The 18095-nt window shown below is 39.7% G+C and overlaps 1 protein-coding gene and 1 non-coding gene across 4 annotated transcripts in view; one reads left to right on the top strand and one right to left on the bottom strand.

Annotated features, from left to right (window-relative positions):
• The window catches only part of VPS41 (VPS41 subunit of HOPS complex), a 197594-nt gene that overhangs the window by 48566 nt on the left and 130933 nt on the right, over nt 1-18095 (top strand). For 2 of the 3 annotated variants that reach the window (XM_061165672.1, XM_061165674.1), the window contains one exon: nt 3145-3222. The exons of the other annotated variant lie outside the window; for it this stretch is intronic. In XM_061165672.1, coding sequence (XP_061021655.1) covers nt 3145-3222 — 78 coding nt within the window. The remainder of the gene's footprint in view (nt 1-3144; nt 3223-18095) is intronic. 3 annotated transcript variants of the gene reach the window in all.
• TRNAC-GCA (transfer RNA cysteine (anticodon GCA)) lies at nt 7548-7619 on the bottom strand. Its single transcript has one exon. It is a non-coding gene; the product is annotated as a tRNA-Cys (tRNA).

Raw genomic sequence — 18095 nt, forward strand, 5'->3', positions numbered from 1 at the left:
GTGTATGTGTGCTGAATAAACCACAAAATGGATGAAAAGGAGAACAAAGTTCCTCTCCAGAGATCAAATTTTGTTAACACCATACTTATTCCAACTTGCCAAGGAGCCTGACAGTGGGAACTGTAATCAGACTAAGTTTGAGAATATGCACCCTATTGTTTTTTAATATGGACCATTCTTTGAAGTGTTTATTGAATTTGTTGCTGCTAAGCTGCTAAGTCACTTCAGTTGTGTCCGACTCTGTGCGACCCCATAGATGGCAGCCCACCAGGCTCCCCCATCCCTGGGATTCTCCAGGCAAGAGTACGGGAGTGGGTTGCCATTGCTGTTTGTTACAGTACTGCTTTTGTTTTAGTTTCAGTTTTTGACCCCAAGGCATGTGGGATCTTAACTCCCTGGCCAGGGATCAAACCTACCCTCCAGCATTGAAAGGTTCAGTCTTAACTACTAGACCACTAGGCAAGTCCTGAGTACATGCACTCTTGATCTGAGGCCCATGTCTCTATTTACCAGGTATCTGATCCAGTTGAGGATGGTTGAGCTCTTAATTCCTATTCTAGCTCTGCTGTTCATTGTCTCTGGGGAAGTCACATCAACTCTCAGAACTCATTTCCTCATGTGTAATTGTAGGGACTCCCTGCTCTAGTGCTTGGAATACCGTGAAGCACCAGGGGAAACATAGATATTATTATACAGCTGACCACATTTGAAACGTGCTGCTTCTTGTTTCTTTTGTAGTGTCCAAAAGACTGCTTATTACTTCTTCCACTTGTTTACTTAACAAAAAGTCTAATTATTCAGTGAAAGCAGTTATGTTAGCAGATGCTTCAGAAGGATTGGGTGCCCAAATGCTAGTTTATGAATCAGGTTTCTGTGTTTAAATCCGAAAGGAGCTAATTAAGTTTATTCTTTGCCCATGCTGGATTTTAAGTTCTCTTAGGTTAAAAGGAAAAAAAAAATTTGGTAGTTACAAAAGTGCAAAGCTTTTCATGTCTGGAAGGAGAATCATATTTAAAAGATTTATATTGTTTGTGATTTGTGGCCAATTATGCATTTTTTAACCTGTATTTCAAATAGTCAAAACCACTAGCAAATGAAAGTATGACTCATTAATAGCTGTTGATGTTTAAATTTTTAAAGAACTATACAATTGCCATATCAAATTTGACTGTTTTATGAGCCCATAGTTATTTCTTTCTAAAAGAAGGCAACAATAGTTTGTCTCATCCAAAGGATGAAATGTTTTTCTAAGCAAAAAGTAGCTTGTCGTAAAAACGGGTCCATTTTTCCTCCAGAGATCTGCTAAAGTAATTACAGTTTTAGGTTGAAACTTTAATGTTAAAATAATTATTTTATATTTCCTATCTTAAACATTAAACAAAAGAAATTAGTGATTTTGAAAAAAAAAAGAAGGGGGAAGGAATTCCTATTTGGATAAAGTACTCTGCATGGAACCTTTAAATTTTGATAAAATATAATTGGAAGTTCAAGAATGGCCTTCAAAGGGCTATCAGAGAGTGACCCAGCATTAAAGTATTTTAAGGACCCAAGCCCCTTAGTTTTCAGCAAACTATCAATAAATACAGTATTTATGAGGAGAGTCAATACCATCAAGCACTTGGGTGTAGTGTGCTTTAAAACCCATTCTTGGGCCACAGATGCCTCAGAAAGAAGTATTGTCTGTTTGTAGCTAGTATTATGTGGTGTTTTTCTCTTCAGATATTGTCGGAGTGTCACTACAGAGAAAAAATCCCACTCCTCTGAGTCCTCTATTTCTGATTAGAATGTTCTTTTGCTTGGGAGGAAACAGCCCTGTTTGGTTTAAATATTCAGGCTCCTCTCCCCGCAGAGTTAGCTCTTTCCCCTTCTCTTTCCAGGGCCCCGGCATCCTGTTTTCACCAGGCCTGCTGTCTGCCCTGGATGAGTAATCGGCCTGGCACCTGGTGCATTCAGGCAGGCCTGTGCAGCGGAATCGTCACACCTAGTTATGTCTGCTCACCTGATGTTTTATTAACCAGTATTGATTTTTAACCCGGGGGACTTTTTTTTTTCTTTCTGAAAAAAGGCAACCTTGCAGGAGTGAAAGGCATTGCAGGGGCTGAATTTCTAATGAACCCCTTCTTTCCCTTTTGGTGACTCTTTAATGTGGCTTCATATTTTAAGCACCTGATCTGAAATTTCATTTTCAGCAATTCCATTTCAAGAAATCCTTTTAAATCTTGACTTTCTGTAAGGTTATTTTTTCAAGATGGTGCTGCTTGACTGAAACGCTCAGTAGTGCCTGTAAATCTGAGCATTTTGTTCTAGGTTGCGATGAGGCAGGCTCACATGCAATGAAATACAGAGACTTTGGAACTCTTTGAGGACTGCTTAGAGAAATAAAAGGCAAGAGAAATCTCATGTCTTATTTCAGGTAGTTCTAAAGTTTCTTCTCGTTTCTTTAGGGTTAGTTCAAAGAATGAAGTAGCCTTGAGAGTTATGAACTAGTGTTTTGTGTCATACCATGAATATGTAGCTCAGCAGTTATTTGTGTGACAGAAAAGGATTTTTTTCTTTTTTGCATTCGAAAATGAACATTGACAATATCATTTACTTTTAGTGAGGTGTTCTCATGATGATAGTGTAAGTACATCAGAGTTTTTGCATCTCTCAATGTGGCATGGATTTTCCTTTCTACAAAAGAAGACTTTGTTGTGTGTGTGCATGTCTGTGTGTGTGTGTTGAACTTAAATGATAGCACAGATTTACACATTTGCCATAAATGAAGGGTAGTTTCTTAATCATTCTCTTCAAACGCTGAGTTCAACCATAGGTTGATCGTGCTTTCACAAATACCCTTTAATTTGCTGCCTCAGTCCATCAGGCATTGTATACAGACTGCTTGCACACCATTTGTTGTCAGCAGATGGGGGTCCTCATGAGTCATTCTGACAGCTAGCTAGCTTGCGCGATCACAATAAAGTAGGCCCTGTTCTGCGATTTCCTTGAAGCTGGAAACAAGCCTTCTCGAAGGAATGTGTATCTTCCACGGCATTGCAGATCACTTACACATTAAGTGTCTTGACTTTGCAGGTGGTTTAATTGCTAATTGTATGGGTGGTCCATTAAGAAACTGACCCCTCTACCCCTCTGTTCTTCTTACAGTTCTTGGCACTGGGCACACATTATGGCAAGGTTTATTTACTTGATGTCCAGGGGAACATCACTCAGAAGTTTGATGTAGTAAGTATCCAGAATAATGTGTGAACTGAATTTCATGCTGAAATTTGTGCTTTGGAATATTTGTTTTAGCCATTTGTTCTAAGAGCATAAAGAAAGGGTCATTATCAGTTAAATCAGACTGCTAAGAGTTCTACTCTGAACTTTATAGCCCATGCTAAAAATTTTAAAGGTGAACTTAGAAAGAGAGAGGTCTATTTATAGGCATACACATACACACATTATGTATTTTCATTGGTATCTTCTACAGAAAATCCTTTTAAAAATGTATTTTTTATGAATCTGTTTAATTGCAGATCTTTAGGTAATTGTAGCCATCTATTTGGCTTTAAATGGAGCATTTAAAATACCCCTATGTGTGTTCATTTTAAATTGTAACAATGTGGGGTGTCTAGGTGGATTGTTAAGAAAAAGCTTTACTTTTATTGGTGATTCATGGTGCTGATTTTCATAGCCGGGGGTGGGGTGGGGGGTGGGGGTGGGGGAAGGGCGTTGTGGAATCCTTGAAGTGTGAAGCCCCTCATTTGATGACTAATGTCAGTTGTAAGAACATGCACCATCATCTTCTCCAGATGCCAAATGTAATTGAAAATTGATTGATCACCTTGCTGGTTAAGTTTATCTCTTCTAAATATATAAAGCTAATATTTTATGTGAATGTTTTGAGGGTTGAACTCTTAGGGAATTATATTGATTGAAAGAGAAGAGCCAGGCTTTTTATTTCTTTAACTGTGATTTGGAATCACCAAGGGTAAAAGCAGTGTTAAATTTGAAGCTTCATTTTGGTGTTTAAGATGGGCCTTGAAAGTATCAAGTGTTCAAGGTTGTGAGACGTGAACCTTTGGGATGAAAAAGGTGACCATTTTAGGGAGCAGATGTTCCTTTTGTGAAGAAAGACTCAGCATTTGTTTCATCATGAGAAATTGGTGTAGTTTACAAAGGAGACTACAGTTTCTAAAGCTGACACATTGTATATGAAAGGTTTCAGGGTGCCTTGTTTTGCTTTAAGGAAAGGGCACCACAAATAATGAAGGAATCCTTGGAATTTTTGGAATAGTCCAGGGAGAGAAATATGCACTCTAATCACTGATCCCATCAGGTAAATGGTGGGTTCTTGTTTTGCTTCAGCATCCCTTTCAGACAAGAGGAATATACCTTTATTTTTTGTTTGGCCACACCACACAGCATTTGGGATCTTAGTTCCCCAAACAGGAATCGAACCTGTTTTGAATGTTCCCTGCATTGAAAGTGCAGGATCTTAACCACTGGACCACCAGAGAAGTCCAAGGGGGATATACTGTTGACCTTTTCTCTTCTCCTTACTTGACACTGGATACCCATTTTGATGATATAATAAGCATTTGGTCTTTCCATTGTTGTTGTTCAGTTGCCCAGACATGTGGTATAGGACCTAGCCTCTTGCGACCGCATGGACTGCAGCATGCCAGGCCTCTCTGTCCCTCTCCATCTCCTGAAGTTTGCCCACGTTCATGTCCATTGCATCAGTGATGCCATCCAGCCATCTCATCCTCTGACGCCCTCTGTTCTTTCTGCCCTCAATCTTTCCCAGCATCAGGGACTTTTCCAGTAAGTCAGCTGTTCACATCAGATGACCAAAATACTGGAGTTTCAGCTTCAGCATCAGTTCTTCCAGTGAGTGTTTCAGGATTGATTTCCCTTCAGATTGATGTCCTTGCTGTCCAGGGGACTGTTAGAAGTCTTCTCCAGCACCACAGTTTGAAGGCATCAGTTCTTTGGTGCTTTGCCTTCTTCATGGTCCAGCTTTTAAAATCGTATGTGACCACTGGGAAGACCATAGCCTTTACTGTACAGACCTTTGTCAGCAGAGTAATGTCTCTGCTTTTCAACACACTGTCTAGGTTTGTCATAGCTTTCCTGCCAAGAATCAAATGTCTTCTGATTTCATGGCTACAGTCACCATCTGCAGTGATTTTAAAGCCCAAGAAGAGGAAATCTGTCTCTCCTTCCACAATTTCCCCTTCTATTTGCCATGCAGTAATGGGGCCGGATGCTATGATCTTAGGTTTTTTTAACATTTAGTCTTAAGCTGGCTCTTTCATTCTCCTCCTTCACCTTCATCAAGAGGCTCTTTGGTTTCTCTTCACTTTCTGCCATTAGAGTGGTACCATCTGCATATCTGAGGTTGTTGATGTTTCTCCCATGTATTTTGATCCCAGCTAGTAACTCCCAGCCTGGCATTTCTCATAATGTGCTCAGCACATAGGTTAAACAAACTGGGTGACAGCAGACAGCCCTGTGGTCCTCCTTTCTCAATCCTAAACCAATCCGTTGTTCCATACAGGGTTCTAACTGTTGTGTCTTGACCCACATACAGGTTTCTCATCCACTAAAACATGAGCTGGTGCTGGGCAGAGCTCTCTTCACTAAAAGCTTGCTTGGATGCTGTCTTAAATTTCCAGCTCCAGTTTAATGATTCTGTTAACATTCTGCTTCTAAGTATGTCTTTTTAATATTGTATAGAAACTACTTGACTCCTAAGGTTCACAAGACAGACACTGCTGGTTTCATGGCCAAAAGAGAAACCAGGAGAGACACTGTAGGAGTTTATTCATGTCTTCCTTCCTTCCTTCCTTCATGTAGTCCTCCTGTCTACTCCCTATAAGCCTTCAGCTTTCTCTTCTCTGATATTAGTTTTATGTCAGGTATATTTTACATCCTTTCCCAGGTAATTCCTGGTTCTCTGTATTCAGGCCTGCCCATATGACCTCTTTGAAATTTAAGTTCTTTATAGCTTGCACTTATTTTTGGTAGGAGACAAAGATGGTTTGGTGCTCTTTTTGTTTGTTTACCTGACACCAGAATTTAATAGTCTGCTGTAGAGAAGTTTTTCACGAGGCCCTGAGTCTACATGAACCATTACCGTATAAAGTATATGACTTTGAGGTGACAAATTTCAGAATGTCATATTTTGAAAGGAGGCTTAATCTTCACCTTCTCATCTCAGATGAGTTTTCTGCTTTGTTATTTTATTTTCCCATTTCTGATGATATGGTTGCTTGGGGGTGGGGGGGGGGCTCTGTATCAGTACTCTTGGAAAAGCATTCAATTCTAAAAACACCATTATGGCTTTAATTTGCAGATTTTCTTTGCAATGATTGCCATATTCAATCAAGAACTGTTTTCTTCATTTGAAATGTAGCAAGAGTGAAACAAGTATTAAAAAAAATTAGTGAATTACTTCTAGGTGAAACTAATTTAAACAAATTAAAATTAGATAAAATAATACCTTACACTTGCATAACACTTTTTTTATTTTCTCAAGAACTGTCTCTTTAACCCATTCATTGTATTTGTAGTTTTTGATTGAAGTGATGAAGCAATATTCACGATTCTCATTTACTGATAGGATTTTGTTTGGCAGAGGATGGGGACATAAAAGAATATCTTTCAAAGGTTTCCCAAATGATTCTGCTATTTGTATTGGAATAGAGTCATTGTACTAGGTGCTGCATAACTTTACTTTAAATGCACGTTATATAAAAGAAGAAATAACTAAACAAATCATTCTGCATGTTGAAAGTGATTTGCTTTCCCATTAATATTTCAGGAGAAATACTGATTAGCAGACTAACTCTACAAAAGCCAAGCAGATGGCTTACTGATGACGTAGCAATTCCACTCCTAAGTACACAATCAAGAAAACTGAATGCAATGCCTGTGTCCCCCAAAATATATATGTGTAGAAGAATGTTAATAGGTTAATTTGTAATAACTCCAAACTAGAAACAACCCAAATGTCCGTCCATAGAAGAATGGATAAACCCATGATGGTATATTCTCAGTGATTAAAAAGAAGAAACTATTGCAGCATGCAGCAGCATGAATGAATTTTACTGTCTTACTGTTCAACCAAAGAAGCCAGACACAAATGTGTACATGTTGCATGATTCCCTTTATGCTGATCAAGAGAAGGCAAAAATCACACTATGGTGATAGAAGTCAGATTATTATTTGACCTGGGAGAGAGCACAGGTAGAATCTTCTGAAGTATTAATAATTGTCTCTATCTTGGTGGTTTCCTGGGTGTGTACATGTGTAAAAATCACTAAACCACATACCTGAGATTTGTGCACTTTATTCTGTGTGAGTTATACCTCAGTAACATGCACATGCACCTACAGAAATACCTCCACACGTGTATGTCTCTCTAACCTTGAAAGTGAAGTCACTCAGTCATGTCCAACTCTTTGTGACCCCATGGACTGTAGCCTACCAGGCTCCTCAGTCCATGGAATTTTCCAGGCAAGAGTACTGGAGTGGGTTGCCATTTCCTTCTCCAGGGGATCTTCCCAACCCGGGGATTGAACCCGGGTCTCCTGCATTGCAGGCAGACGCTTTACCATCTGAGCCACCAGGGAGCAGTGCACAAATTATCCTTTTCCTGTTGAAGCAACCTTTTCCTCTACTTGTTTCTAAATACCAGCACATTTTCTAAGTTGGTATCTTGTTCAGAGATCTTTATATAAATGGATCACACCACTGAGATTTTTCTTTCACTGTATATTCTTCTATCATTACATAAAAAGGTTGATAGAGAGGAGCCTGTGCTACCCACCCATCTATGACTCTTCTTTGTTGATCAAAAGTGAAAACCACCAGGGTGATTTATTTTGCATGTTGATGTTGAGATTTCAATACATCTGAAAGGATACTCATTAAAATGCTTTAGCCACACATGTGTTTTTTAAAGATTTTATCCCTAGGTATAACTTTATATTAATTCAAATTCAGATTGAATTGATAAGGTTCAGTTTTACTTAACTCACGGAATAAAAATTAAAATAGGCCTAGCTTCTCAGGTAAAGGGCTCAAGTTGCTTAGAAAATTGCCTCCTTGAATATGGATCAGATCATATTCTCCTGAGTAAAGGTTGTCTTAATTGCTTACACAGTGTGTGACATATGACTTCCGAATCCTTAGAGAATCTCAAATTCCTTTTAAGTTCCCACATGGTGTCCATGCCCATATGATGTCATTGATCATAGTAGTTACTTTTTCTTTAATAGCCTTCTTAACTATATTAATTTTTTGTTGTTGTTGTTGTTCAGTCTCTTGGTCATATCCAGCTGTTTGTGACCCCATGGACTACAGCACACCAGGCTTCCCCATCCTTCACTGTCTCCCAGAGCTTGCTCAAACTCATGTCCATCGAGTCGGTGATGCCATCCAACCATCTCGTCCTCTGTTGTCCCCTTTTCCTCCTGCCTTCAATCTTTCCCAGCATCAGTGTCTTTTCTAATGAGTCGACTCTTTGTGTTAGGTGGTCACGGTATTGGAGCTTCAGTTTCAGCATCAGTCCTTCCAATGAATAGTCAGGGTTGATTTCCTTTATGATTAACTGGTTTGATCTCCTTGCTGTCCAAGGGACTCTCAAGAGTCTTCTCCAACACCACAGTTCAATTAGGAATACTCTGAAACTGTGAGCAAGTTATTCATTAGGAATACATACTTTGAAGCAATGAACAAATTATTTTTGGAGCCTTATTTCATGTGTTTTAAATCTTTATTCTTCCAAGTGTGCCACGTGGAGAGCAAAGAACTCCACTGACCAAGCAAATCTCTGCTCTTTATCTTTAGGTGTTTTCTTTGTTAAAAATAGAAAATGCAGAGGTTTGGCTCTCATGGCGCCATGGTGGGGGACATTAGTTAAGTACCTATAAAATGGGTGATTACAAAAAGAAAGGGATTGGAAAGCAAAGTAAAACTGAACAGTCTTACTGGGAAATTTATAAATATAAAGTTTATCTCTTGAAGAAGTGGGATCAGGGTTCTCCTTGAACTCCATATAGCAGAGTCTATTGGTATTTCTATTCCTGTTAACAGGAATGATTCTGTTAACAGTCTGCTTCTAAGTAAGTCTTTTTAATATTGTATAGAAACTACTTGACTCCTGAGGTTCACAAGACAGACACTGCTGGTTTCATGGCCAAAAGAGAAACCAGGAGAGACACTGTAGGAGTTTATTCATGTCTTCCTTCCTTCCTTCCTTCATGTAGTCCTCCTGTCTACTCCCTATAAGCCTTCAGCTTTATCTTCGTTGTTTTTTGTTGTTGTTTTAAATTTTTTTTGAAATAGAGTTGATTTTCAATGTTTTTCACGTGTATAGCAAAGTAATTCAGTTACACACACACTCACACATATATGTGTATATATTTCTTTTTTACATTCTTTCCCATTATAGGTTGTTATAAGATATTGAGTATAATTTCCAGAGCTATATAGCTATATAGTAGGTCCTTTTTTGTTATCTATTATATACACACACACACACATATATATATATAGTAGTATGTATATTTAAATCCCAGACTCCTAATTTATCACTCCTTGCCCCTTTGGTAACTGTGTTTCTTTTCTATGTCTGTGAGTCTATTTCTCTTTCTTAAGTTCACTTGTGTCATTTTTTTTTTTTTTAGATTCCTGCATACAAGTGGTATATGATTGTCTTTCTCTGGTTTACATCACTTAGTATGATAATCTATAGGTCTATGTACGTTGCTGCAAACGACATTATTCTATTCCTTACTGCTAATATCGGTACTTTCTTTTGATCACATGAAATTAAAAACCTAGATTTCTGTGAAAACTAGCTCACACTGCAGTAACTTAACACCCCACTATGAGGTCTAAGCATCCAAGACCCTTGTCATATGGCTGAAACCTATGTTTCTAATATCAGTTTTAGTTTCTTTCCTCCCTAGTCATTGTGATCTACCCACTGTCTTCTAGGTATTGACTTGGATATGCTTGTTCTAACCTTTTAATCACATATTCCAAGGAAGTCCTTCTTCCATTAAATCCCATTCTTTCTGTGATGTGTGTGTCCTAAAGTGTCCTCTCCTTCAAACTCCTGAATTATTGCTGTTTCATTGAAGTGTTAATACCTCATCGTGTCAATTCCAGCTTCATATTCACACTTAAGCTTTTGGAGGGCAGAGGCCATGTCTCCTGTAGTACCTCTCCCCCCCACCCCGCCCGTCTCTTGTTTCCGGGGATTTTTGGTACCCAGTAAACATACTGGCTGATAATACTGCCTTGAAACATACCCATGAAACTGGTCCTTTTTCTGTCATTACTTAGCCTCTCAGGAGGGCCTGTGAGTCAGATCTCCACTCTGTTGTGTATTAGTCAACCCTCACCTTCCCATTGGATTTGTAATTAGAAAATTTATAAATTGCTATCAGAATGTTAACTCCTACTTATGGAAAGTAAGCCTCTCATTCAGTGATACTTGGCAAGTTTTTAAGATATACTCAGACTTTTCCTAGTTGCTATGGGGAATTCATACAGTCAGTAAAGTGTAGAAGCTGAGGAGACTTTGGAGATCATTCTAGATGTGAAAGGTGCCAAGACCAGACGCTGGAGGGGAGCTGGACTCGAGCTGCTTTGTTTCTCTGTTCACTGCCCACGTACTCTTCTGGTCTTCTCTGGTGATTCATTCTAGGCCTTCCTACATATCTAAGACATTTTCCTCCCCCGAGGTTTAAAACGATATTTTTTTGTGACTGGACCCTGCCTGGGAGTGAGTGACCATGGTCTCATTTCTCTCTTAGGGCTTTGGGACTCAGTCATCTTTGGATTGCATTTCTGGCCTTTTGCTGCTCTCTTTGGTTTAGAGGAATTCATCTATACTATAAACCAGCTCCTGTTTTCTCTTTTTTGGGTATTGGTATATAAATGTTGTTTGTAGGCTCATCCATCTTTATTTTTACAATTCAGCAAAAGAAATGATTATCTTCTTTCTTCTTGCCTTCTTGGCCAACATGGTCCTGAAAATTGAGTGTCCTTTAACCTTACCTTCTTAGACTGCATCTTTAATGTTCAAAAACACATCTTTTATTTTTTACATGATTTAATCATCTCCTTCTCTTCTGGGATATCCAGTACTTTTGTCAAAGTTTATTTATATCTGTGTTGAGGTTATTCCATTCAGAAAATGTATTTCCTGAGGCAGTTTCTCTGATTTCTCTTTGCATCCTTAGTGCTCAGCATAAAAGCTGGTGATTGTGAGAAATTAATGAAACCTGGCTGCACCGATAGTTCTGTGTCTGTAAAGTCCCGTGTGTCTGGACCATATTCCAGATGATCAAGGTTTTACACCTTCCTGGTCCTGTTCTCCATTAAGGTAATTGTGGGGCTTTGCTGGTGGTCCAGAGGCTAGTAAGACTCTGTGCTCCCACTGCAGGGCGTGTGAATTGGATACCTGGTCTCAGTTAACTAGATCCTGCATGTTGCAGCTAAGACCTGGAGTGGGCAAATAAATAAGATATTAAGAAAGATAATTGTGTGTATGTTAAGGGGAATCATATGTGCATGATCATCTCTTTGAGAGTAAATACAAATCCAAGGCATTCGTTGTTATCCTAAAGAACCCTGCTCTTTGAGGCTCATTCATAGTGTATCCACGATAGTGTGGGGGCGATGATTCATTAAAAGAACCCTCGGAGCAGATCTGAAAACATAAACCATCTATCCTTGAAAAGAGATAACCCTGCTCTGCTATTGGCCATAGGGTAGTTCTTTATCAACCTGAAGCACATCCCATCCATAGTGTACAATTCCATAAGAGGCATCATTATTTGGCAAAGTCAGAACAGTAAAAGGATCATGAACAGTGTGGAGACTTAGAGGAGGAGTGTTCAAGTTTGTACATGTGTGGAAATGAAATTTGAGGTGACTCTTGAAGGATGAGCATTTCTTGATTGTTGGAGTGGATCTAAACACAGAGTATTGCATGCTTCCTATGAAACAGGGTGTCACAGAGGGCAGGGAATGTTGGTCACAGACCTAATCTGCACATACATTTTGTTCTTCTCCAGTAGCTGGAATATAAAGGACTGGAGAGGAAGGAATGGATCGTGAGATGCAATGAGAGCAAATTAGGCAGAAACTTTGCCAGAAGGGTGGAAGGAAAAACAAAACAAGTGATTTCCTGAGTGTATTCGTGGGCGCTGAGTTTGGAGTGTTGAGGGAAGTGAGTGAAACTGCAACAGTGATGGGAAACTGGGTGTCCTGAACCAGAAGACTTTATATATGGATACAAGAGTCTGTATATACAGTTTAATAGCAAATAATTTATACCTTTGAAGGCAAAAGGAGAAGAGGGTGGCACAGGGTGAGATGGTTAGATAGCATCACTGACTCAATGGGGATGAATTTGAGCAAACTAGGAGATGGTGAAGGACAGGGAAGCCTGGCATGCTACAGTCCATGGGGTCGTAAAGAGTCGGACACGACTTACCACCTGAACAAGAACAACAATAACAGCTTATACCTTGAATTTGTTTTTTGTTCATAATAGACTTTTTGGTCTCTGGAAACCCTGACAAAGCATGTTTCAAAATAAGGGTGTGTTACTTCTTCCTTAAACAAGGTCTGTTTTTCTATCTGTATTGTTTTGTTTTTAAAATTGAGGTATAGTTCATTTACAATGTTGTGTTAGTTTCAGATGTGCTGACTGAAAAGTGATTCAGTTATACACACACACACACATCTATATATGTATACATTCTTTATCATGTTCTTTTCCATTATGGTTTATCATTGAATATAGAATATAGCTCCCTGTGCTATACTGTAGGAATTATATATAGTTGGTTATCTACTTTATATATAATAGTGTGTATATGTTAATCCTAAGAATTGCTTTGATTTATGAGCCTTCTCTAAAAATTATTTCTTTGGCTATAATTACCAAGTTTTTTGCAGTTGACAAAATCATGATGTGTATCATAAATGAAAACTTAAAGGATATTTTGTTCATCTAAGACATGAAATTCTTTTATAGTTTCCTTATCATTTAGTTGTTTAGTCCTTAGTTTGTATCTCTAGTAAGAAGAAATCCATTACTTGTACAGGCAGCTATTAGCTCTTTGCACTTTAGCTTTTTTTAGTTTAATTGATAGAAATGATGCATACCACACTGTACATGCACACATATGCACTGTACACTTCTTCAGTTCAGTTCAGTTCAGTTGCTCAGTCGTGTCTGACTCTTTGCTGCCCCATGGACTGTAGCACGCCAGGCCTCCCTGTCCATCACCAACTCCCAGAGTCTGCCTAAACTCATGTCCATTGAGTCGGTGATGCCATCCAAACATCTCATCCTCTGTCGTCCCTTTCTCCTCCCGCCTTCAATCTTTCCGAGTATCAGGGTCTTTTCAAATGAGTCAGCTCTTCACATCAGGTGGCCAAAGTATTGGAGTTTCAGTTTCAACATCTGTCCTTCCAGTGAACATTCAGGACTGATCTCCTTTAGGACGGACTGGTTGGATCTCCTTGCAGCTCAAGGGTCTCTCAAGAGTCTTCTCCAACACCACAGTTCAAAACCATCAATTCTTTGGCCCTCAGCTTTCTTTATACTCCAACTCTCACATCCATACATGACCACTGGAAAAACCATAGCCTTGACTAGATGGACCTTTGTTGGCAAAGTAATGTAAATGCTTTTTAATATGCTACCTAGGTTGGTCATAACTTTCCTTCCAAGGAGTAAGCATCTTTTAATTTCATGGCTGCAATCACCATTTGCAGTGATTTTGGAGCCCCCCAAAAACAAAGTCAGCCACTGTTTCCCCATCTATTTGCCATGAAGTGATGGGACCGGATGCCATGATCTTAGTTTTCTGAATGTTGAGCTTTAAGCCAACTTTTCACTCTCCTCTTTCACTTTCATCAAGAGGCTTTTTAGTTCCTCTTCCCTTTCTGCCATAAGGGTGGTGTCATCTGCATATCTGAGGTTATTGATATTTCTCCCAGCAATCTTGATTCCAGCTTGTGCTTCATCCAGCCCAGCGTTTCTCATGATGTACTCTGCATAGAAGTTAAATAAGCAGGGTGATGATATACAGCCTTGACGTATTCCTTTTCCTATTTGGAACCAGTCGTTGTTCCATGTCTAGTTCTAACTGTTGCCTCCTGACCTGCATACAGGTTTCTCAAGAGGCAGGTCAGGTGGTCTGGTATTCCCATGTCTTTCAGAATTTTCCACAGTTTATTATGATCCACACAGTCAAAGGCTTTGGCATAGTCTGAGTCATTGATCTCAGGTATATATATATATTTTTGGTTACTAATGAGGCCATGTACTCTTGAGAATTGTTAGTTTCTATACTTTGTCAGTATGTATATAAACTTCTAAATTGATTTGTAATTAAAAAGTTCATTGTTGTTAAGTAGAAATAACAGCATTGATTTGGGTAGCTCTTGTGAGGTCTCAATCAGAAGTCACCAACAAGTCAAATTTAATAACTTGCAAACAAATCTTTCATTAGCTTGAGTGGGCAGACAGACTGAAACCACAATCACAGACAACAGGCCAATCTGATTACATGGACCACAGCCTTGTCTAACTCAATGAAACTAAGCCATGCCATGTGGGGCCACCCAAGACGTTCGGGTCATGGTGGAGAGTTCTGACAGAATGTGGTCCCCTGGAGAAGGGAATGGCAAACCACCTCGGTATTCTTGCCTTGAGAACCCCAGGAACAGTATGAAAAGGCAAAAAGAGAGGACACTGAAATATGAACTCCCCAGGTCGGTAGGTGCTCAGTATGCTGTTGGAGATCAGTGGAGAAGTAACTCCAGAAAGAATAAGGGATGGAGCCAAAGCAAAAACAACACCCAGTTGTGGATGGGACTGGTGATAGAAGCAAGATTCAATGCTGTAAAGAGCAGTATTGCATAGGAACCTGGAATGTTAGGTCCATGAATCAAGGCGAATTGGAAGTGGTTAAACAGGAGATGACAAGAGTGAACATCGACATTCTAGGAATCAGCGAACTAAGATGGACTGGAAGGGGTGAATTTAACTCAGATGACCATTATATCTACTACTGTGAGCAGGAATCCCTTAGAAGAAATGGAGTAGCCATCATACTCAACACAAGAGTCCAAAATGCAGTACTTGGATGCAATCTCAAAAGTGACAGAATGATCTCTGTTCGTTTCCAACGCAAACCATTCAATATCATGGTAATCCAAGTCTCTGCCCTGACCAGTAATGCTGAAGAAGCTGAAGTTGAACGATTCTATGAAGACCTACAGGACCTTTTAGAACTAACACCCCAAAAAGATGTCCTTTTCATTATAGGGGACTGGAATGAGAAAGTAGGAAGTCAAGAAACACCTTCAGTAACAGGCAGATTTGTCCTTGGAGTACAGAATGAAGCAGGGCAAAGGCTAATAGAGTTTTGAGAAGAGAATGCACTGGTCATATCAAACATCCTTTTCCAACAACACAAGAGAAGACTCTACACATGGACATCACCAGATGGTTGACACCAAAATCAGATTGATTATATTATTTGCAGCCAAAGATGGAGAAGCTCTATACAGTCAGCAAAAACAAGACCGGGAGCTGACTGTGACTCAGATCATGAACTACTTATTGCCAAATTCAGACTTAAATTGAAGAAAGTGGAGAAAACCATTAGATCATTCAGGTATGACCTAAATCAAATCCCTTATGACTATACAGTGGAAGTGAGAAATAGATTTAAGGGACTAGATCTGATAAACAGAGTGCCTGATGAACAGTGGACGGAGGTTCGTGACATTGTATTGGAGAAAGGAATCAAGACCATCCCCAAGAAAAAGAAATGCAAAAAAGCTAAATGGCTGTCTGAAGAGGCCTTACAAAGAGCTGTGAAAAGAAGGGAAGGGAAAAGAAAAGGAGAAAAGGAAAGATATACTCATTTGAATGCAGAGTTCCAAAGAATAGCAAGGAGAGATAAGAAAGCCTTCCTCAGCGATCAATGCAAAGAAATAGAGGAAAACAATAGAATGGGAAAGACTAGAGATCTCTTCAAGAAAATTAGAGATACCAAGGGAACATTTCATGCAAAGATGGGCTCAGTAAAGGACAGAAATGGTAGGGACCAACAGAAGCAGAAGATATTAAGAAGAGGTGGCAAGAATACACAGAAGAACTGTACAAAAAAGATCTTCATGACCCAGATAATGGTGTGATCACTCCCCTAGAGCCAAACATCCTGGATGTGTGAAGTCAAGTGGGCCTTAGGAAGCATCAGTACGAACAAAGCTAGTGGAGGTGATGAAATTCCAGTTGAGCTATTTCAAATCCTAAACGATGATGTTGTGAAAGTGCTGCATTCAATATGCCAGCAAATTTGGAAAACTCAGCAGTGGACACAGGACTGGAAAAGCTCAGTTTTCATTCCAATTGCAAAGAAAGGTAATGCCAAAGAATGCTCAAACTACCGCACAATTGCACTCATCTCACACCCTAGTAAAGTAATGCTCAAAATTCTCCAAGCCAGGCTTCAGCAATATGTGAACCGTGAACTTCCAGATGTTCAAGTTGGTTTTAGAAAAGGCAGAGGAACCAGAGATCAAATTGCCAACATCTGCTGGATCATCGAAAAAGCAAGAGAGTTCCAGAAAAACATCTATTTCTGCTTTATTGACTATGCCAAAGCCTTTGACTGTGTGGATCACAATGAACTGTGGAAAATTCTGAAAGAGATGGGAATACCAGACCACCTGACCTGCCTCTTGAGAAACCTGTATACAGGTCAGCAAGCAACAGTTAGAAGTGGACATGGAACAACAGACTGGTTCCAAATAGGAAAAGGAGTACGTCAAGGCTGTATATTGTCACCCTTCTTAATAACTTATATGCAGAATACATCATGAGAAACACTGGGCTGGAGGAAGCACAAGCTGGAATCAGGATTGCCTGGAGAAATATCAATAACCTCAGATATGCAGATGACACCACCCTTATGGCAGAAAGGGAAGAACTAAAGAGCCTCTTGATGAAAGTGAAAGAGGAGAGTGAAAAAGTTGGCTTAAAGCTCAACATTCGGAAAACTAAGATCATGGCATCCAGTCCCATCACTTCATGGCAAATAGATGGGGAAACAGTGGAAACAGTGGGTGACTTTATTTTTCTGAGCTCCAAAATCATTACAGATGGTGATTGCAGCCATGAAATTAAAAGACGCTTACACCTTGGAAGGAAAGTTATGACCAACCTAGACAGCATATTAAAAAGCAGAGACATTACTTTGTCCACAAAGGTCCGTCTAGTCAAGGCTATGGTTTTTCCAGTGGTCATGTATGGTTGTGAGAGTTGGACTATGAAGAAAGCTGAGTGCCGAAGAATTGATGCTTTTGAACTGTGGTGTTGGAGAGTCCCTTGGACTGCAAGGAGATCCAACCAGTCCATCCTAAAGGAGATCAGTCCTGGGTGTTCATTGGAAGGACTGATGCTGAAACTGAAACTCCAGTACTTTGGCCACCTGATGCAGAGTGGTGACTGATTGGAAAAGATCCTGGTGCTGGGAAAGATTGAGGGCAGGAGGAGAAGGTTACAACAGAGGATGGGATGGTTGGATGGCATCACTGACACAATTACATGGGTTTGGGTGGACTCTGGGAGTTGGTGATGGACAGGGAAGCCTGGCATGCTGCGGTTCATGGGGTCACAAAGAGTTGGACATGACTGAGTGACTGAACAGAACTGAACTTGAGTGGGTTATTTTACCTTTCCTTCGCTTTCTTTATAAAATGTAGAGTATAGTCACTCCCCTGATTTATGTGACTATTTTAAGGAATCTTTGTAAAATAATGTATTGTAAAGTATGTAGTGTGAGGAGCAGTCACTGATAGCCCTTAAGAGGAATGGGGTCAAGTCAAGAGACTGATTGCATGACATTTATGACACTTTCTGAAGGAGAGCTGTTAGTTTTGAATTTCATTTGTATGGTTGGCTTTCGCTCTATTCTGTAGAACAGGAAACATGGGGGAGAGGTAGGAAGGGAAGGAGTGAGGGAGGCACGTAGGAAAAACAAAAGAGAAGGGAAGACACT

Source organism: Dama dama, chromosome 18, assembly GCF_033118175.1.
Source record: "Dama dama isolate Ldn47 chromosome 18, ASM3311817v1, whole genome shotgun sequence".
Taxonomy (NCBI): Eukaryota; Metazoa; Chordata; class Mammalia; order Artiodactyla; family Cervidae; genus Dama; species Dama dama.